Source organism: Ischnura elegans, chromosome 3 (assembly GCF_921293095.1).
Source record: "Ischnura elegans chromosome 3, ioIscEleg1.1, whole genome shotgun sequence".
Classification (NCBI taxonomy): domain Eukaryota; kingdom Metazoa; phylum Arthropoda; class Insecta; order Odonata; family Coenagrionidae; genus Ischnura; species Ischnura elegans.
In genome coordinates, this window is record NC_060248.1 from 96,605,379 (window position 1) to 96,625,672 (window position 20,294).

The 20,294-nt window shown below is 36.9% G+C and overlaps 1 protein-coding gene across 3 annotated transcripts; it reads left to right on the plus strand.

Annotated features, from left to right (window-relative positions):
* Positions 1–112: 112 nt before the first annotated feature.
* On the plus strand, positions 113–5,923 carry LOC124156198. Of its 3 annotated transcripts, none has more exons than XM_046530584.1 (3): positions 113–2,406; positions 3,507–3,574; positions 4,040–5,923. In XM_046530584.1, the coding sequence occupies exons 2-3, from the start codon at positions 3,524–3,526 to the stop codon at positions 4,982–4,984; spliced, it is 996 nt and encodes a 331-aa protein (XP_046386540.1). In that variant the 5' UTR covers positions 113–2,406; positions 3,507–3,523; the 3' UTR covers positions 4,985–5,923. The 3 variants fall into 3 exon arrangements, with proteins under 3 accessions (XP_046386540.1, XP_046386539.1, XP_046386541.1); XM_046530583.1 differs by lacking the exon at positions 113–2,406 and adding an exon at positions 3,134–3,158; XM_046530585.1 differs by lacking the exon at positions 113–2,406 and adding an exon at positions 3,158–3,249.
* The last annotated feature ends 14,371 nt before the right edge of the window (positions 5,924–20,294 follow it).

Genomic DNA, 20,294 nt, shown 5'->3' on the forward strand with positions numbered 1-20,294 from the left:
AATCGTATTGCGAAAGGTATGACAAATGTATGAGTGCTACTGTAAATATGTTCATTCGGCATCTTTTTGGAGCTCTTTTTAGCGGAAGCAGTTGTGTGAGAACTTACACTGCTTCGTGTTGCCCGGAGCCAGTTGGCAACGTTTACTAAATCATGATTTTTTTCTATTTACGCTAGTTATAAGTGATCTAACTATTATCAATTAAATGCTTTTGAGTTTGTCGAGAGTAGCCTCGTAAACGTACCATCAGTGCTAACTCACCCCACGACGTGTGCTGAAATTAGAAAACAATGGAGTTTCGAAAATCTCCATTTGTATCATTGCTAATTTTTCACGACGGATAGCTTTTAAAATTATTTTTGACGGCTAAACGTATCTTGACACTTCACTCGACACTTACATTTTGGCCCAATAGGGCATTTTAGAGTAAATTTAGCCGTTTCCCCGGATCGCAAAAACATGAGTATGATGTCAATCTACACCTGAACCCATTATGACTCTTTAAATATTTCATCGTAATCTAATTCCATATTATATCAAATAATTTTATTGTATTTATCTTTAATCCGGGTGGAAATGAGGTAAATTGTGAAGAAACACAATGGGAGATTTTAAAGGGAACGTATAAATATTTGGAAAAAAGTTATTTATTTATTGTCCGTATATTTCGCGTTAGGAATAAAATTCGTTTGTTTTAAAAATTTCGAATGAATATGGCCTCCTATTAGGATGGGTATATCAAACATTAATTAAGGCGACCCTCCATTAATATTAGTATTTTAATTTAATACAATAATTGGATGTTTGTAAGATGTATTAGGTAACTTTTAAATAACCTGAAATGCATTCTGGTTACTAATACTGTAATATTTCTTGCTATAGTAACCCCAGAGAATGCATTCTATAGTATCACACCATACGAAATGCAATTTTAATTTGACCGTTGAAACAGTAACTTAGTTTCCTTCAACAGATTTGTTTTCTTGGTAGAACCCGATGACGACACCGATTCGTCGAAATATTTTGTAGATACGGAGACAATTTTGTAAAAGTAAATCAAATTTCTGCTTCGTTTATTATCTCTGAAGATAATTAATAATGTTTCGAATCTTATTCCCTCAAAGATCATCCGGGTCAAGTTTTTGATGGTTTAAACACAAACTTCATTTTATTTACTATGAATTAAAACTCAACTTGAGCGCATCATCGATTCCAGGTGGTTATCATATCTATTTTAGACTGCTTTATAAGTAATATGTAGCCAGGTAACATGGCGGACAGTGAGAGGGTATCCGTGGCATAACTGGTTAATGTTGCGTGCAATATGAATTGGTTTGAATTTTTATGGCTTCCGAGGTTTCAGTTAGAATAACTCTTGTGAATCACTCGTGTCCCATGAGTTAACCTCTGGAATCAGAAACTTCTTACTTCCCCTATAAATAGGTTAGGTTTACTTTGCATCATTTTACTGAGAAAATCACCTCATCCGTTATTAAGTTGCTTTTCCTGATACATGGCTAAATATTTATTTTACATTATTGCCATTATACTCATCTCATGTAAATAATCTACCGTTGGAGAAAATTACTGCGCGTCCTCGATTGAAGATAAATTTCTCATCCATGTTTTCCTGAATTGATGAGTTTGATTTAATGTTCCTAGAAAAAGTAAAAAGCAAATATTCGTGAAAATTCCCACTCATTTGCAATCATTTATAAAAAATACTAGCATGAACTGGAAAGTGATAGCAGTGCGCAGTTCCGGCGACTTTACGTAATCAGATTTCTTTTAATGGGTTTCATTTACTGTCCGTAAAAATAATACTTCATCAATTTTGCCTTAAACATTAATTTATATATTAAAGATAATTATTGCGCATATGGAGGATAAATTGAGATACATAAATGCGGTTAATACTGCCTTATCGTCTTTTCAAACAATACTAGGCACCTCCCCTCAGGCTCTACGTAACTTAGGCGTATTGTGCAAAAAGTTATTTAAGACAGCTACACTCATGACAAATCACCCTTCCTCGAGACAAGACTTCTTTGGTAACAAGGTTTCCGCAGACGAAAACTTTCCCAATTCGAGTCCTGCGCTTTGAAGAATTTCGCTGGGCTGGCATTTCAGCCAACCTACCATTGCCAAACGGCTATTGTTTGCTTCAGTTGTCACTTACGTCACTCAGGTCATCCCCAGACATTTCCACTGCTCCTTGACAGTTCTCTAAATGGTAATTTATTCTTGCTAATGCAGAGTTAAGTTTCAAGCAGATGGATGAGCGTCAGTTGATGAGGCTCCGTTGGACTAATTAGCTGGTCGGCTGGGCGTGCGGGATTGACGATATTACGCAGTGCGCATGAAGGTGGAGTTTGCGATACAAGACATCGGTGAATGGGCGTTGAGGTGAGTGCGTGGTTCATGGCTAAGTCTCAGGCCATGAGACCTATCGAGCGCGATAGTGATCGTTTGAATTGGATATCATCGGTTTGGGAAATGGTATACCTGACTCTCTGCTCGCTGGCTTTTGTTTTGCGTGCGGAAAGTGGAAGGAGGCGTGTATGAAGCAAGAAGCACTTGCTGATTGGCTGTTGGTAGTGCCGAAAATCATGGTGGGCTAGAGCAAACAGGTGTGATGAAAGAGGAGTGGACAAGTATGTCCTGTAACCGGCGATTACAACGGTTTCTTCGATGTTTTGGAATAACTTACATGTCTTTGAGCGCGGAACGTTGTTTATGCTCGCAGGAACCATAGCAGTATCTAATTTCGTATCTCGCAAACATTTTAAGCATATAAGACTTGTTGATTTCCTTGCGCACGATGTGGATGAATTCTTCACGGGATTCCCACCGGGTGAGCTGTTCAGTCAGAGCCGACGTTTCAATGGGTAACTCTGCCGCGGCCTCGGGGCGTTGAGTTGGGTTAGCCAATCATACGTCGGCTCTGACCGAACAGCTCACCAAGTGGGATTCCCGTGAAAAATTCATTCTCATTTTAAATAAATATTCTTTTGATTTGTGGCATCATATCTTACGAAAATCATCGTAGGGTTGAAATACATCTCTCTTCGCGTTCGTTCAGAGATGTCTGGTATTGGCTTGAAGTGAAATGTATATTGTTCCTGTTCTTTGGAGTAACATTGAACCAATGTTGAATAGTGAAGTACCATATCCTCTTCAAGCTTTGGGCCTGATCTTTTAAAATTCAGGTCGCTCATTATCAAAGAGCAATTAAATATTTGAATAAATGTGAGCCTTATTTAACTTTCTTTCGGTAGATGGTCTGCTTTTCTACTTTCGCGCAGTTTTCCTGTAACTTTCAGATTGAATTATTTGACTTTTTTTAAAGTTTACTCTATTGTAGTCAATTCTTTCAAAGCTCACGTTGTTGACCTCAGCTACGGTTAATTTATTTAATTTTTATTGGAATGAAATACGGTATAAATGACATTTCAACCCATCTGTAAAATAAATGTAATTCTTTTGTCTTCTTCTCTTTATTTTAGGACAATTCTGCTGCCATATGTCTTACCTATGGCTGTCAATGCTAATCACTTTGACCACTCTTCACCAGGCAAGTACCATATGACTCGACTGGAAGTTGTGTTCCAATACGATTTTGGTTTTATTTGCTCCTTTTGTGAATCGTGGAGAGACTGTATGGAAATATTGTTCTTCCTAAATCATAGTTTTATCATACATTAGTACATTATAATTTTAGCTCTGTGTTAGTGGCTCCAAATAAAAAAAGACAAATTGTTAATATCTCGTGTATGTAGCAAGCATATGCATTCATGAGACCGGGCAGAGTAATTTTATTTCTTTAAATTAGCATGTAACTGTAGCAAATGGCATGACCTTTAATTTGGTGAAGCGTAAAGGTGCATTCCATGCAACAACTTGTTGGGAGCAGCAACTCTGTGCCTTATATTTAAGAGATATAATGCTTGCATCATGTTTATTATTGTTTATAATCAATTCTTAAGAGCTGATTTCCATGAGCTTACGGCATTATAAACTTTCCCTTCGTTTATTACAGAGTTTAGTTCAAAGCGGGCAGGTCAATGGATCGAAAGGCACCGTCTCAGAAGGCAAGGACACTGGCAGATGGCTCAGGAACCAGTTCGAGCACCTGGGAGATCAGTATTCCGATGATGGCAGTGATACTTCCGAGAGAAAGACCAGGCTCCCGAGGCAGACTGCTGCCAAAGACCTCGAGAGGGCGGTGAAACTAAGGCAGAGGCAGGAGTATCTTCGGGAGTCGCGCGAGAATTTTCGTGATGTGGTCCTTCGAGTCCTCCACGCCTTCCTCTCCGCGTCCAACCAGAAGCTCAAACAGGCGAGGGAGGACGAAATGGGCCGGAGGAGCGCCGCAGCGATCGCAGCTGCGAGAGAAGCCGCAGTCCAGGCGTCCCCGTACCTCAGGGAGAGTCTGAGAGCGGCCGGCGGGGATGCAGGCTCGTCTTTGGTTTCGCTTCCTGGTCCTCACGCGGTCCTCAAGTGTGACTGCGGAAAGGAATTAGCCGTGCTTCCCGTGACTGTCGTGGATAGGTCAGCTGCGTCGCGCGTTCATGTCTCCGAAGACAGTGGAACGCTAAAGGGAGCGCAGACTTATAAGGAGAAATCCACCGAGACAACTTTGGTCAAACCAGCTGCATCGATTAAGAACGATTCTAAAGAAAGCGATTCTAGCCTCCTGGGTTCCGCTAAAATGCCCTCGGTCGTTCAAGTCTCCGAAGGAGGTGATAAGCTGAGGGAGGTAAAGAGGCCAACGACGGTGTCCACGGGGCTCGGAAAGGATATCTCCGGGATTGGAGCTGTGACAGCGTCCAGTGATTTTGGAGGGAAGACCCTGAGGGCACTCCAGAGGGAGGAGATGTTGAGGAACGTGGGTCATACCTCTGGGGAGGTGGCGGCGGAGGTCCTCGAGCGAATGTCGGCCAGAGTTGGCACAGCCGTTTCTCACCTATTGCTAGGGCACTGATGAAAGTCCTACAGCTGTTATGCCCACAAATTTTCGACGCAATCTGTAAAACTTTATTAAATTGTTCTATTTTTCAAGCTACTTCCCTGGTGCAATATTGGGTTTTTCGAGCAGTGACAGTTGATGATGGATCCGCAACATTTCTTAAGAAAGCGTTTGATCTGTTCAGCCAAGCCTGGTGGAGTGCTCTCCGTATATCATGGTGATCGTCTATCCAGTTTCTCCATATTTCGCGCAGTTTGTGGACTTTCTTTTGGAGAACCACTCCCATGTCCTAATTGATCATTTATTTGGTTGAGTGTATACACCGACATCCATCTTATACAGAAATGTCTGCTATAACGTTTGTACTGGCATTTAAACTTTTCAAGAGTAGATTTGATTAATTAAATAGGGGGTGTAAACGTGATTACTTGAAATTGTATTCCCTTGAGTCGGTTCATGTGCAAGCAAATACATTTTTTTAGTCTTAGGACAAGAAATATTTACGGTGTTATGTCACAGCTGATATAGATGCTCTATAAGACTATAAAATATTATTGATGCTTTAGGCATGTTAATTCAGCATCGGTACAACATCGATAAGAGCGATGAAGATATATTCCCCCCGGTTTCCTGGGCCGATAATAAGTGAAAACCATTTGTATGCTTTTTTCATAAAATTATTATTTTTTACTTGGTGACTTGATTGCATTCTATTCTTTGCTATTTTTTCACCAGCTCTTTGAATCTATAGACAAATAAAATGCCTTACATTATGTAAGTCTCCTTCCAAGTAGTCATTTTGTAATCTCAATATTTGTTAAGTTTTATTCCTTCAGATGTACTTGTGCTTTCTTATAACGTTGAGCTTTTTATTATGTGAAAATGTTATTTAATTTTCAATAAATGAAGATTATGTATTTATTAGAAATTCAATAAACTCGAAAGTTATATACATTTTCAGCTTTTATTAGTCAATGACACCCAAGTATCCTAATGAGATTTCCTTCACCAAATTCGTGAAACCACGGTAGAGTGAACGTTTAAAATTCCAACCCTCAATTACGACTAGTATTTATTAAAGTCCTTTATGGTTCGGGGGAAAAACGAATTCCCATATCCATCCGTTCGGCTAAATATCTCTCTTAATTTATCGCTTCCGTCGGGCCTGGAAATATAGTGAGGCTCCAAGATGATGTTCTCCGTGTCGCTCGTAAAAATACCTATTCTGTATTGTTCAAGCAAGCCTTGCGCGCAGCCTCCGAGTCTCTAGCGGCTCCCAACCTAATTTGCTTAACATCTGTACGCTTGTAACAGTTTTTCACGAATCGCGCGGCTTTCCTTTGTACAAGTGAAGTCGTCGGATGCAAGGTTTTGAGCATCGTGCATCTGATTTTATTTGACAATCAGCACGTGGTATTCCCCAAATTCTTGCAAGAGGAATTATACAATAACCCTCACGGGGGATGCGTAGTGCCATAAGCAGAGGCCAGCATTGAAACTTCTTCTTTATGATTAGTATTAGAAATGGAATACTCATAAATTTATATTTTTTAAATCCATTCTATTCTCTTTCTTTATGATTATTAATCATGGCTCAAGTAAAGGTACCAATAAAAATAACAATGCGTGGAAGCAAACGCTGTTCTCGTAGACAGCCTAGTGGTATCTATCACGTTATCTCCGATTTTACCATTTCATTCTTGTTTTCTTGCGCAACCTTTCTTGTGCCTATTTATTCTGAGGAGTCCCTATACTCGAACTATTAAATGCTTTATTTTGAAGTCTATGATTCAAAAATTAATGCGGAATTTTTAGTGCTTGTTGTTTTTGGCTATCTTGAAAAAGTAATAGTAAATCCTGTAACAGTCCCAATCTGCCATCAAAATTGCTATCAAAATTGTGTGATTATGACGAGAATAAATGGCTCCACAGTATTTATCTTCCCTCATTTTTTCCCCCTCACCAGAGTAGCTCTACAGATTTTAGCCTTTCGTGTGGTATTAAATTATGTGATATTAATGTTGATTCTAACGTTTTCCATTTTTAATCTGCCGAGAAGTAACTTTTGAATTTAATTTTGGCTGCGATCAGACCATAACCGTAAATATAAAAGGAGTAGCGTTATTTTGAAGATGTTTTGTGATAGATAAATTAATGATCAAAATATCCATCGTTATGTCAAGTGGCTTTTATTCTGTAAATTTAGTTACTTATCTTCAATTTTTCTACCTTATTTGACCTATGTCCTCAGAGAACGTTAAAATAGGAAAAATGTAAGTTATGAATACGATTTAGTTTCAAAATAGGTTATGGGCTAGAATTTGGTTTAGCGATCTCATTTTTTAAATCCAAGTCTCCCTAATCGAAAGCTGAAGTAGAAATAAGAAGTTTTGTAAAAGTAGTTATGGTAAGAAGTTCTTCAAGTAAGTTTTTCAACTAACATTTTCGGCTGGTAATGATGCATCAAATAGGTATTTTTGTTGATATTGGGTCATTATCTGTTCACTGTTCTGTCCCTTTTTGTTTCCTAAAAGAGAATGCTTCGGTGTAATGAATTTAAAATACTATAGCTTATTTGCCATTATTATTTCGGTGTAGTTAAAATGATTAGTCATCATAGAGAAGGTAATCGTGTACATAGCTGGAGATCCATCAGTATGTTCATGCGTGATTGTCTTCAGCAAAAAAGTTGTATCAGTCTGCAAGTTTCGGTTTTTTGGTAGATTTTACCAAAGCGTTTCTAGCCAGTAGTGCTGTGATATTTGGATGGCTGTTTCGTCCAGTTTGACGTCAGTAAATGCAAAATGCACCACAATACCATCTTTTGACGTCAGGAGGTCAGACGGAGGCAAAACGTGGGCGCGGTTGTTACATCATTCTTAAAGTGCGTCTTGTATTGATATCCACAGTTTGGTTGAGACTTATCTAAGTCTTTCTTTCCAATGTCAGCGTTACGCAAGAGTAATTACGACTGTCCGTGAACTCATGGTAGTAGTATTTTTCCTTATTTGCATTTGACCGTACGCAATCCTCTTGATTAGAAGGGTTTTGAAAGAATGTCTTACGTTTCACAAAACTAATAATGTGAATTTACATTATTATACTGAAATATTTCTTTTATCGTTGAAGAAGTTTTTCCTGTTTTTCCTACGGATGAAAATTTATCACATAGCCACTGATGTGTGGTTATTCCATGGAACGTTTTTGATCTAATTTCCTTTTTGATACCATATGTTATGGGGAATATTTTATTTACACCTTAAGTATTTAACTTCCTTCCCGTGCTAGAGTGTCACTTCTCAAAGACAGCGTTTCCACGCTAGTGGTACTTATATTATTTGGAATAATTTTAATAAATTAGTGACATAAGTTTTCCCTAGGCCTCTGAGATTTTTAGTGGCTTATGAGATAAAAAAAAATAAAATTATGGAATACGCGAAATTATTTATTTGTCCCTCTTCCTAACCAATACAAATAAGTCTATATTTGCCTTAAAAATCTGAATGCATACTAATCCTACTGCTGAATGGGTTATTCTAGCAATCCTTTTTCATGAGATCCTCCGCTTTCGGTGTCTTCACCATGATGATTAAAAGGTATTTTCGTTGATCTCGTGAATTCATTTGCTTGTGATTGCATTCATTGATATTTTCAGCGTTTTTTTTTATTGACCGACTGAGAATTTGGGGGGTATAGAATTGTTATTGGTGCTCAAATATCCGATGAATGTAAATCGGAAAATTTTAAATAGTGGTGTTTATACCTTTAGTAAATTATAGAGTCACAATTTTTCAGGTTTCGATTATTTTGATTAAATTGCTTTGACAGCAGCAGATTTAGCAGTTTTTCAAGGAAGCGGACGCCGTCTCGTCTGGAATGGAAATGCAACGCAGCTGACCTTGCATCTTTGACCTCTTTGAGGCGCATTATCTCTCAAGCTATCCGTAAAGTCGGGGTGCAGATCACGCCGGGATGTGACGATGAAATATTTCATCCGACGTGTTATTGCTACTGTGCCGTTTAATTTCCTAAGTAGACGTTGCAATGAAATCAATTTTCCTTGGGAATTCATTATTAATCTTGCATTCAGCAATTTCATCTAATTCGACGTGATGTATATATTTGAGACTTCAGGATGGATAATATGCAGCCGGCTAACATTTTGGAGAGTTAATGAATATCCATGACTAAACTACTTGATATTCCGTGCCATAGGGTTTGGTTTGACTTTTCGTGGCCTCCAGGGTTTCTTTTGGAATAACTAATGTAAAACGCTAGCTACAGTATATTCCCATGAGTCAACTTCTGGAAACAGAACCTTCTCACTCAATTGAAAATTGGTTAGTATTGGCTTCAGGTTTACTTTGGATCATGTTCATTTTACTGAGAAGATCACCCCATCCATTTTTAGGGTGCTGTCCCTGATACATGGCAAGAAATATTTATTTTACGTTACTTTCGTTATACTCTTCCCCTGCAAATAATACACTATAGGAGAAAAATACCGCGCGCCCATGTTGAATTTCCTAAGTAGACGTTGCCATGACATTGATATTTCGTGGGAATTCGTAATTCATCTTGCATTCAGTAATATCATCTAATTCTACGTAATGGTTGCTAACACGTTCCGGACGGATGGACGAGGGTTCTCGTCATTTTGGCGCTCAACTAGAACAATTTTAAAGCGTACTTTAGGTATTTTTGGTACATTTTCATTTCTTGCTCGTCACTTATTATGAGTGGACGTAGCGTAATTTTTGATTAGGTAAAGTTATATTGGATGCATTAGCTTTTTAACAATGTTTAATCCTAAGGCGACTCACCCAAGATGGTGCTCATTTCAATCTCAAAACCTCTACACAGTTGCGTCGTTACTATACATTTAAATACTCCGGTATGCAACACGTTAATCATGCCTATGAACATTGCTTCGGTCATATTGACGAAGGAATGCGTTAAGAGCCGTGTGAAGCGTTATCAATATGAGTTTCGCGAGATCCTGCTGGGAAAGATTGCTGGAGTGGAGGTAGCAGTCGTAGGCATTCCAACTATTGGGGCAATTTAATTGGTTTTTATGTCACACACACACTTCTGAAATTTGTGTAGTGCTAATTTTTGTACTTTGTGCCAGGAATAAGGTTTTTCAACCGGTTTGACTGACACTACTTCGCCGTACTTATCTCTTTCTTGCCTCAAGCTATATTGCATTCCATTTATAAACATTTCATATTTTTGCAGTGTTCATCTTCGTATTATACTCGGTTTAAATCAGTTGTTGTAAATTTTTTTATAATGTTTTGAAAAATATCAGAAGTGAAATGTAATCCTTGATTATGAAGCAATTTTAATGCCTTTTAATTTACTATGTCAAATTTTACTTCCAATGGACTAAGAAAATATTGAAAAATTCGTTTTAACGCGGTATTTATACCTTCTCTTCTTTTAAATATGCCTTGCAAGTTCAAAAAAATCTTTAGCATAAGCCAGTGCACTCCCAATGTCTTTGTGGCTGATCTCTCGTTACCGTCGCAGTGTACTCGAATGTTTGTGTAAAGCGCTGCTAATCTGATGAATGCCGCGAATCGATATCTAAAGATGAGCTAATCGAGGTTAGAAGGTCATGCCCTTGTTTGCTGACATTTTTCCTTTTTCGAAAACGCGGTTGTGAATCTAGATGCTTCCATCTGTTGGCCGTGAAAGTTGAGTCATTATCAACAGCAATGGCTGAAACGGACGCTAGGGTTAAATTGCCTCCAGAGTACCGTCTTATATTCTCACATCAGCTGCATGAACACTCATGTAGATTGAAGCTGGTTCATTATATCATTCTTTTTTGTTTTTTCTGCGTTTGAAGCTTTAGGCACTTGCATCTTCTTAATAGCTGAATTTAGAAATACCTAGGTTATTTTCATCGATATAGTGTTTCTTGGGGTGTTCATAAATAATATGATGTAAGTAGCCGAAAAAATTGAATGCCTCCATTCCTCACGGATTTTCGCATGTGGACCTTCACTAATAAAATCAATCAACGGCTTTCCAAGGCATAATTTGCGTGTAAGAAAAATTACCAGGATATAACGAATAAAAAAATTATGGATGTCAACGCGTTTTTAGCATATTTTAAGGGAGAGTTGGAAGTGGATATGATACGATGATGAATAGGAATACCTTCCAATGATGCAGTGAAATAATATAATAAGTAGGGTGATAATTTATTCATTCATCTTGCCTATATTTAAGTACATACTTCTGGTCAAATAAAATAGCGCTGGAAAAGGTACTCATTTTCAATACCATGTACGATGTGAGCACCAATTCGAATCTTAATCATCACCCTCTGAAGCGGACGGCCATATGTCCCCCCTTACGTCATAGTCAATTTATGGATGGATTTTTTTTAAATGCCCTGTACATCAATGTACATATACCGTCTTGTTGGTTGAGATATGTCGAAGATTCTTCAGTTATCTTCTTCAGTCACTTGGGAAGGAAAACTTGAGGCTTTCCATTAATATATCAACAACATCCATCCCGAATCAAATTTACGAAAGAAATTGAACACCCCTGCTCCTCCTTGGCGTCCTGTGCATTCAATTTAGATGAAAAATATCCACACCGAGAGATGCTTAAATTCCATGTCCCACGGTAATCTACGGCAGAGGTCCTGCGTCACTATAACGTCATCTTACAGTCCGACAATAGTGTGCGATGACGAACATCTGAAGGAAGAAGAAGCATCTTATGCATGGTATGAAATAGAATGGCTATAGTTCCTCCTTCGTAAAAAGAGAACCATACTGCGTAAGCAATATTCCCTTGCATCCTCTGGTTCAGTTATTGATGCAAACTCAACGTTTTTTTCACAAGGAGAAATAGTTCTATGATCCCTAAAAATCAACGTGGTTAAGAGTTTGAAGGAGGGTGAGTGGATTTTAGTATGCTGTTTATGAATGGGTGGTGGAGCAACCAAGGTAAACAGTAATTGAAATTGTTTTACATTAGGTTCAATATGCTACGGTATTGATGTTCCTCTTTTGAGATTTCAGCGGCTGCGAGAACTCTAGCGTCATGAAAACAGCTTTTTGTTTCAATTTTATTGGTGTCTTATAATGGCACAAGTCGGCGAGCCTAAGTTTTCATTATATCGTAGCATTGAAAGCCATTAAAAAATATACCAGATCTGGATATCATATATTGTGGTTAAAAAATAACGGTATCGAATACCGTGAGTACCTTATCTTCCTCTACTGTATTCTGGCAATTAAAATATCTGTACTCTAAGAATTCCTTATATACTTTTTTTCCTTATCTTGACCTCGTTTAATACATGTTAAAATATATGTTGGAGTGTAGGTCAACGTATGTTATGCAAAAGAAGTTATAGCCAACGTTTCTGTTTATTCAGAACCATCATCAGAGCTTAACTTTGTACATATTTATTGATGTTAATAAATATGTAAAAAGTTAAGCCCTAATGATGGTTTTAATTAAACAGAAACGTTGGCCATAACTTTTTTTTTTGCATAACATACGTTGACCTACACTCCAAGAAATATTTTAACAAGAATTCCTTATCACATCAAAATGTTGGAGGTAAGCGCGGGCCTCTTTTCCTCTAGACTCATGTTTCATTGCTTTCTTACAACCATGAAAGTTATCATAGGCCCAGGGAAGGCCCAATCATTAGGGAACGAAAATGATCAATCGAAGTAGCGGAAGAACCGGACCAGCTCAATTTTATTCACGCCAGAGAAAACATTTGCCTTGGTAAACTTTGGACATGTATCATCGCGCTCTACCACAACAAACTTCCACCCGGGATCGACCTCCCGAGGCGGAAAGAGGCAACGCTCTCTTCCGAGTCACGTGTTGGTCATCGACCCACCTCCTCTATGTGAGCCGCTGAGATAACATTGACTTATGCCCTGCCGGATGCGTGGCAGATAATGCTGGATGTCGTCAATGTGATATCATGCAACCAATGCATCAACGAAAGTCGGAGATGTGCTTTTAGGGAGTTTCCACCGGGAAACGAAATATGAATCTGTGGCTTGGTGCTAAAAGGGCCGAAAATGTACAAATTTGTAATTAAACTTCCGTAGCTTGTAAATCTTTGTACCATGTAGTTTAATAAGGATCTATAGCTGAAAAGAATGGGGAAAAGTTCGGTAGGTTTTGGGCCACTGTCACATCACATCATTGAGCACATTAATGTAAAAAAAATATATAAAAAACATAATCTTGGAAAGGATTTAAGGTAATAATTTGATGAAAATTCCAAGTAGAAAACTTTATTTTAGCTTCACTTTAAAATAAGGTTGAATTTTCCATTATAACTTCGGTCTGCTCTCCTGAAAAGTAAGCGATTTTGACATTGGCCCTTTTAGCTCCAAGCCATAGATATCATTTACATGCAATTGCCAAAACAATCTAATGTTAGTGTTTCTTCGTTGAATCTTGCGCGGATCATTTTTGCTGTTGATGATGTTTTTCGGTTGTGTCCCGCGTAGTTTTTGGGTTTGTTGCCCAACGTTTCGTGGCCGTTGCTGCTCACTTTGTATGAGGAAAAAACGATAGTTTTTCATGGAGGGTATTTATAAGGGTTCGTGAGGGGAGGAGGTTGAAAGGGAGGGAATGGGTGGGGCGAAGGAATTATCATTTGATCTTTAGGTAACTTCAGAGCATAATCCTACGTGTGACTGATTTTTAAACCACAAGTCCCAATTGAAGTTCTTGTAAATGTCCTAGATTTACTCAGATATTCATAGAGAGGCTCAAATTAGTACATACTTTATTGGCTCGAGACAATACAGATTAGGCCTTAAATGCTGGAATCGACTTGCAAATTTGTAAAGTGCTTTTGAAAAATCACAATTTTTACTCAAGTATTCATAGAAAGGCTGGGAAAAGGCAAGGCAAAGTGTTGATTGCTGCTGGAATTTAAATGTCGCAGTGAAACGTATGTAAAGTGCGCTTTATCATATAAATTGTGATAAAAATAAACCGAAAATTTCACTAGGCTACTTTTAAAGCTATCTGCAAATAAATGCTGTTAACAGAGGGAGTTGTGCAAAAGTGGGAACCCTGTTTTAAATTACGTTATAACTAGCTTGTTTTCCTATGGATCTTTTCTAAATTCATGAAAAACTCACAAAGATACTACCCTTTATAAACTCTTTTGGTTTCACGCAAAATGTATCGTTTACTCCGTAAAAATAATAGTAAATTATAAAGTGACACTTTGATTAGATTTTCAAAATGTGCTGGTAATGTGGAAACGTTTGTATTCTGGCTATAATACTATAGCAAAGTGAAATATCAGATCATCTACTTATTATTCAGAAAAATCAACGCAAAGGCTTAAAAAATTGCAATTTCCAATAAAATGTTCACTTGCAAAAGTCGCAAATGTAGTTCTCATTTTCACAACTGGAGCACAAAGTGTGGGGCAGCAGGGGGCAGCTGCCCCCCTAGAAGCAAAAGTAACTTTAGTTCAAATCGAAAGTAATTTTTTATACCCAAGAAAAGTGATATTAGTGTAAAACATGCAATAAAAATAGAAACATTTTTTCTTCGAAAAAGTCATTTTAAAAACTAAAAATGAGCTGTTATAATTTTCTTGAAATTTTGGTTTCCTTAGCCTTTCCTGTGTTACAACTTGAACGATCACGTCTTGCCCCCTCTTGTTATGATCCTGGGTACGCCCTTGGATTGGACATCCCAGTTTTCCCATTTACACTTGGGCTTGGGGCCTATAATCTTCATCGGCTTCTGAAACTGGTGAAAAGGTGATGTAGTAGACAGAACACATTTAGGTGACGGAAATGTGGAAACGTTTCCTCATTTACCCCAGTGTTACCGCATTACCAGCATCGGCATATTGAACTATGAAGCTAAAATTATGCTACATTTTCCGGATAGTAGATTAATTAATTACACCAGATTGTAGCATGTTTTATGCTTAACAATTACATATATATCACTAAGAAATAGCTTGGTGGACTCGGTGATTAAATTAAACTTAAAAACTTACCTGAAAAGTTTTACGAGTGAAGAAAAACTTAGAACAAGTATTTCACAAACAATAAACCATGAGTTGACTGTCACCGCTCCTAAAGGCTTACTAAAGAAGCAGGCGAAGAAGTTGATGCGATCTTCGCTAGCCTACAGTACCTCCCAAGCCCTAAAGGTTATGCTTCCACATTACCAACAAGCTTTCACATTTGCACCAGTCCCTCTACATTTAAATAAAATCACGAAACTTAAATGAAAATTTTGTTGGCCCATAAAATTTCCTAAAACCACTTAACCGTCCCATCTTCTTTTTACTGATTTTTAAATTTAATTTATATCGTATTTGAAAGAAAAATTTCTCTCTGCTAATGAGGGAAAAGTATTAGTTTTGAGTCCTTCATTCAGGATGGAACATAGAAAAAAAGGCTATGAATATAGTTCACTTGAAAGGTAGCGTTCACTTCATCTGTTCGTGTTAAGTATGTGTAACTTGATTTGCTCTGTATCCTTTGTAGTCACCTGAATGTGGTGATAAAGCCATTGAAGAGCCGCGTGAGGAAATGGTACTCAAAGAATTGCCCCGATTTCAGCGCTTAAACACACGGCGTTATTTTACGTCACATTTGAGAAAAAATAGTTTTTTTTTATGATTCCTGAGTTATTTGGATTATGCAAATGGTTTTGACTTCGAGAAATAAACGCAATTTGTTCCAGTAAAAACAGTTAATGATTCAAGTCATTCCTTGTAAGTGAAAAAGAATATTATGTGAGAGTAAATTCGAGTCCTAGTAATTAAATTTGGAGAAAATTTAAGCGTGCCTAAACACCTCAATCTCTCGTGTTTTTAATTTAAAATTAGGAACTGTGGCAATTTATGTTAGGTTCTCGGTATTTGACGATTCTTAATGACTAATGAACTAAATAAAAATCAATTATTTCTAAAAGATGAACACTTCAATTGATTTCAGTCATAAGTATTAAGAGTGTTATTAATAGGTTTATCATATTTCAAGCTTCCTTTGTGACCATGTACTCAAAATAAATGTCTCAGTCATTCATTGAGTTTTGGTGACCCACATGTGATATTTTAAAACTGAGCACGGAGTACCGACTCATTTGAAACAAAAAAACCTGTTCTAAAATCCTTTGAAATGCCTGGAATATGACAAAATTATATATTATTTTGGGGTATGGAATCCTAAGGTAATGAGCAACGATAACATGTAGTTCCGTCGTGCACTTAATATTGATTTAGTACCTCTAATGTGGAAAAACAAATATTTATAATTGATGTGACAGATTGATCGTTTCGATATGACGGCCTGAAAAAATATTTCGTTATTATTGTTTTTGTGTGACTGAACATCCATCGACCTCCATGATGAGAGGGAAATTTTATTAGTATTACTGGACAAAGGGTGATCTTGTTTCCCAAGAAACAAATCTAGGAATTTTTTGTGGAGGCAGATTGACGCGGAGGAAAATTTATAGCTTTCTAAGCTTTAGTGGAGGCATCGAATATATTTTCGCTGAGAGGTTATGGAAATTTTTTCGTTTTACATGTATTTACTTTTATTAATTCCGCTAATAAGAGTGGTAGAAAAATGGTTTTGATTCTTAACACTTGGTGTAAATAAATTGAAATTTTCGTGAATATGAATCACGTGGGCTGATTTTATTCTCGGCAAATGTTTTCAGGAATAACTATTGATGCTAAACGATTTACTCATGTTTCGTTTTTGTATGTTTAGAAGAAGAATGAAGTTGTTATGCTTGAGAGAGTACAACTCGTACAAAATGTTTTACTTTATAAAATACATATAGGAGCCTCAATTAATTCTCTGACTTCACGTCACTTGGAATACTTACTCAAGTTTTAGTAGCAAAAAATATTCAAGTCAACTGGAATAATTATTCTATGTTTATGACTTTCCTTTCTTGAGTTAGTTTCTTGCCTAACTTTTGCAAAATAAATCCTGGATTACTGTGCGGTTAACCTTAGCTACATCGATGAAGACTAGGCACGTACATATTTTACCTTGAACTGATTTTTACTTATCGGAACTTTGTAGTATCTTCTTGGTTTATCTTTGGTCTTCCTAATACTGATGGAACAAAGGAATCTTATTCTGTAATATTGGGCTTTGCCATAAAATACATGTGCAAATGCATTCAACGTCATTCTTTGAAGGTTAATGGATGAGAATCACGAATTTTAAAAGATTTTTTTCTGAAAGCGGTTGTGCAACGTTTTCTCTCAAGCTGAATCCTTAAGATGATTACAAGAATAAGCCCATCTTGAGAGATGATTATTAAAAAAATATCGGAGAATATTGAGGCTGCTGCTGTTGGTAATTTCATCATTGGATAGATAACGCTAACGGAAAATGGTGTATATCTACGGATAATTACTACCAGGAAAAGCCGTTTTAGAATTACGATACAATTCTGTTTCTCCGTTGCGTGCTATTATTTGTAAAAATCTTCACAGTATTGAGAAATACCTTCTTGAATGTATGTACTGTTCCCTGATTCTTCTATTTTTCCCTCACGGAACTTTGATGTGGTTAACTTACAGTAAGTTACAAAACATGTAAACTTACAGCTGACACCTGCTGAGAAATATTTTGTTGATCAGAGGTAAATGTTCCTTAATAATCCTACGGAATGTGATGTAACTTCTTGTTAAATAAATCAGAGTTTCTCTGACATTCTTGTTGTGGATTTACGGTTTTGCTATTCTTTGCTTCCAATCGAAGATTCGTGTATGATTCTTAGAGTAGTCATTTGATACAATTGTCTCACTATTAAGTTATTTAAGAGCTTATTTGTTTATTTTCGTTCTTCCTTTCCTCTCTGCTATCCGTGGCAAGTTCCAACTAAAGTAATCATGAAGTAGTTATAGATATTTCGCCCTAAAATAAATGCCGAAGTGATATTTCTATCATTACCTCCCATTTTTATCATACTCCTTTTCTTCATCATTGCTTTTATTGCTATTTTCCTTGATCCCAAAGCTTTAGAAAATATGATCATTATATTACATCATAAATTCACGCGTAAACGGCCAAGTTTATCTTTTTGAACAAAAATGAGGAAATATTTACCTTTTGAACCTTAACTTTGGTATAATAGTGAACCATATCACTGTTGGACTTAAAATTTCTCAGAAAATTTTCAGTACATCAAATGAATAAATTGGGATCTGTGTAATTTTATTTATTAAGGTTATTTCATGGTGTAGAAAATAAGAATATGCATTGATTAATATACTGTATGCAGAAAAATATGAACCCTCACTATTGTTACTTTCATCACATTGAGACGATAATGGGCTAACTAATGTCAGCGACTGTGTGCATCAGAATTATATGATTTTATCAAAGAAACTCGCATTTTTATTCCAGCACCAGATGAGGGATAATACCGTATTTCACATTACCCTTCAAACATTTCCCCGCGACAGGAAATGTAGGTACCGATGAAAGAAATAGCGAAAAGCGAATTCAAGAAATTTCTTTTCAGGCATTGTACTATTTTGATAATCATTTCATGTTACATCTTATTCAAAATATTTCCATGTTTTTCTTTATCAAATTTGTGTTCGTAAACAATAGGTCGTAACCAATGAGGACATTGTGAACATAGCAACTCGAAGCGTGTAATCTGATGTAATCTTCTCGTGCGTACTATTGGTAATCCTGTCCCGTATTTTGGAAGAAATCAACTTCTAGATTTGAAGCTGAAATCCTATTACTGTGACGGGAGAAACTGGGAACACATTTACTTCTTGCTTGTAACTGCCTTGATTCAGCATGGACGAGGTAAGAAATCCAGCATCGAATTCCAGCTGGTTTTATTCCTGTTGTCATATCGTTTTGGTTTCATGTACTGAAATGGACGTGACAGATAGCGATTTGTGATTCAACCAATTCGAGTGATTTTCAATTTTATTAAAAACTACCCGTCTAGTGAGAAACAGGAACGGAAAAACTCGATAATTTGAAACCATTTCGGAATGGGGGGCGTTTTCAAAGAGTTTTATTTAAAAATTTCCTCCACGTTTGCAAAGCATACTCCATGCTCATTAGGCAAATAGTCATTTACGTGCCCTACCTTTGAAAGTGATTTTATAAACACCATTTAAAAGGACACCTTACGAGAATCAAGGTTTTTCTTCAATTTATTTCGCAGAAACAGACGTAATTAGCAACTTCAAGTATTCTTCTTACTTATGTAGAAGGAATGTACAATCAAAAAAGTAAGAGTACCTAGAGAAAAATTCACAATTTTAGGGGAAGAAAGTGTTTAAATATGACCAACAGACTTACGTTATAAGTAAGATTGGAGTAAGGATTTATCAGTTGACCATTTCCTCTCTGTGATATTAATTATGTGTATGAATTGATTTCACTACACTTACTGTCGTCCCAGATATGTCTGGGAATAAATTTATGAGTACAGAGAGCATTGCTCGTATATCTTGAAAATTACCGCGCGTCAGGCGATGCATCTGTGTTATGAGCGGCTTCAATTCGTTTTTAAAATTCGTACTTAATTCTACATCGTTGGAGTACGTACATAAGCTATGGAATCTCTTCGAGGTCTTAGCCTTAATCATTTTCTTTATTTTCGTAGCAGCCAACCGGAAACTAAGCCACGGTGAATCTTTTTGGGTTCGCTATCTAGTGCTCTCGATAAGCATAATTCCAATGGGATTGTCCCCGTAAATGCTTTCACTGGTCGCTCAAGTGCACTCAGCTCCAAGTTTGAGGATCCTGGTTCGTGCCCAGGCCACGAAAAATGAATTTTTCATTGCGTGAATTATCGCACTGATTATGTTTCGTTTAGGGCATTAAACATTTTCTTGAAAATACTCAGGTTGTTACAGTGGCGAAAGCGTATTCATGATATTTTCTTTCATTCTTCTCTTCTATTATGTTCTTATTTTGTTTTTTTTTTTTAGATATCAACGAAACTGGATCCTTTTTGATTAGCTTCCTTTACATTATTTTTTGATACTTTTTGATTAGCTTCATTAACAAAAAAAGATAAGAGTGGAAGTTCGAGTAGTAAATTAGTGACTAGCGATTTAGTAAATTAGATGAAAGTCTAACTAGTTTTGTACCTGCTTTTTTAAATATTACTAGAAAATATTCTTGGATGAACCGGGATTGAAGGCTATTTGAAGTAGAAATCTAATAACCAGTTCAGTGGTATTTAAGGACTGACATCTTGCCAACGAGTTAGGAAGTTAAAATCTCACCCTCGACGTAAACAGAAGGTGCCTGCAAACAATTCTGGCATACAC

What these genes read in the sequence shown, in the direction of transcription:
- LOC124156198 (XM_046530583.1), top strand. An exon ending in CTTTGACCACTCTTCACCAG is followed by an intron (nt 3,575 to 4,039) that starts GCAAGTACCATA and finishes CGTTTATTACAG; the next exon opens with AGTTTAGTTCAAAGCGGGCA.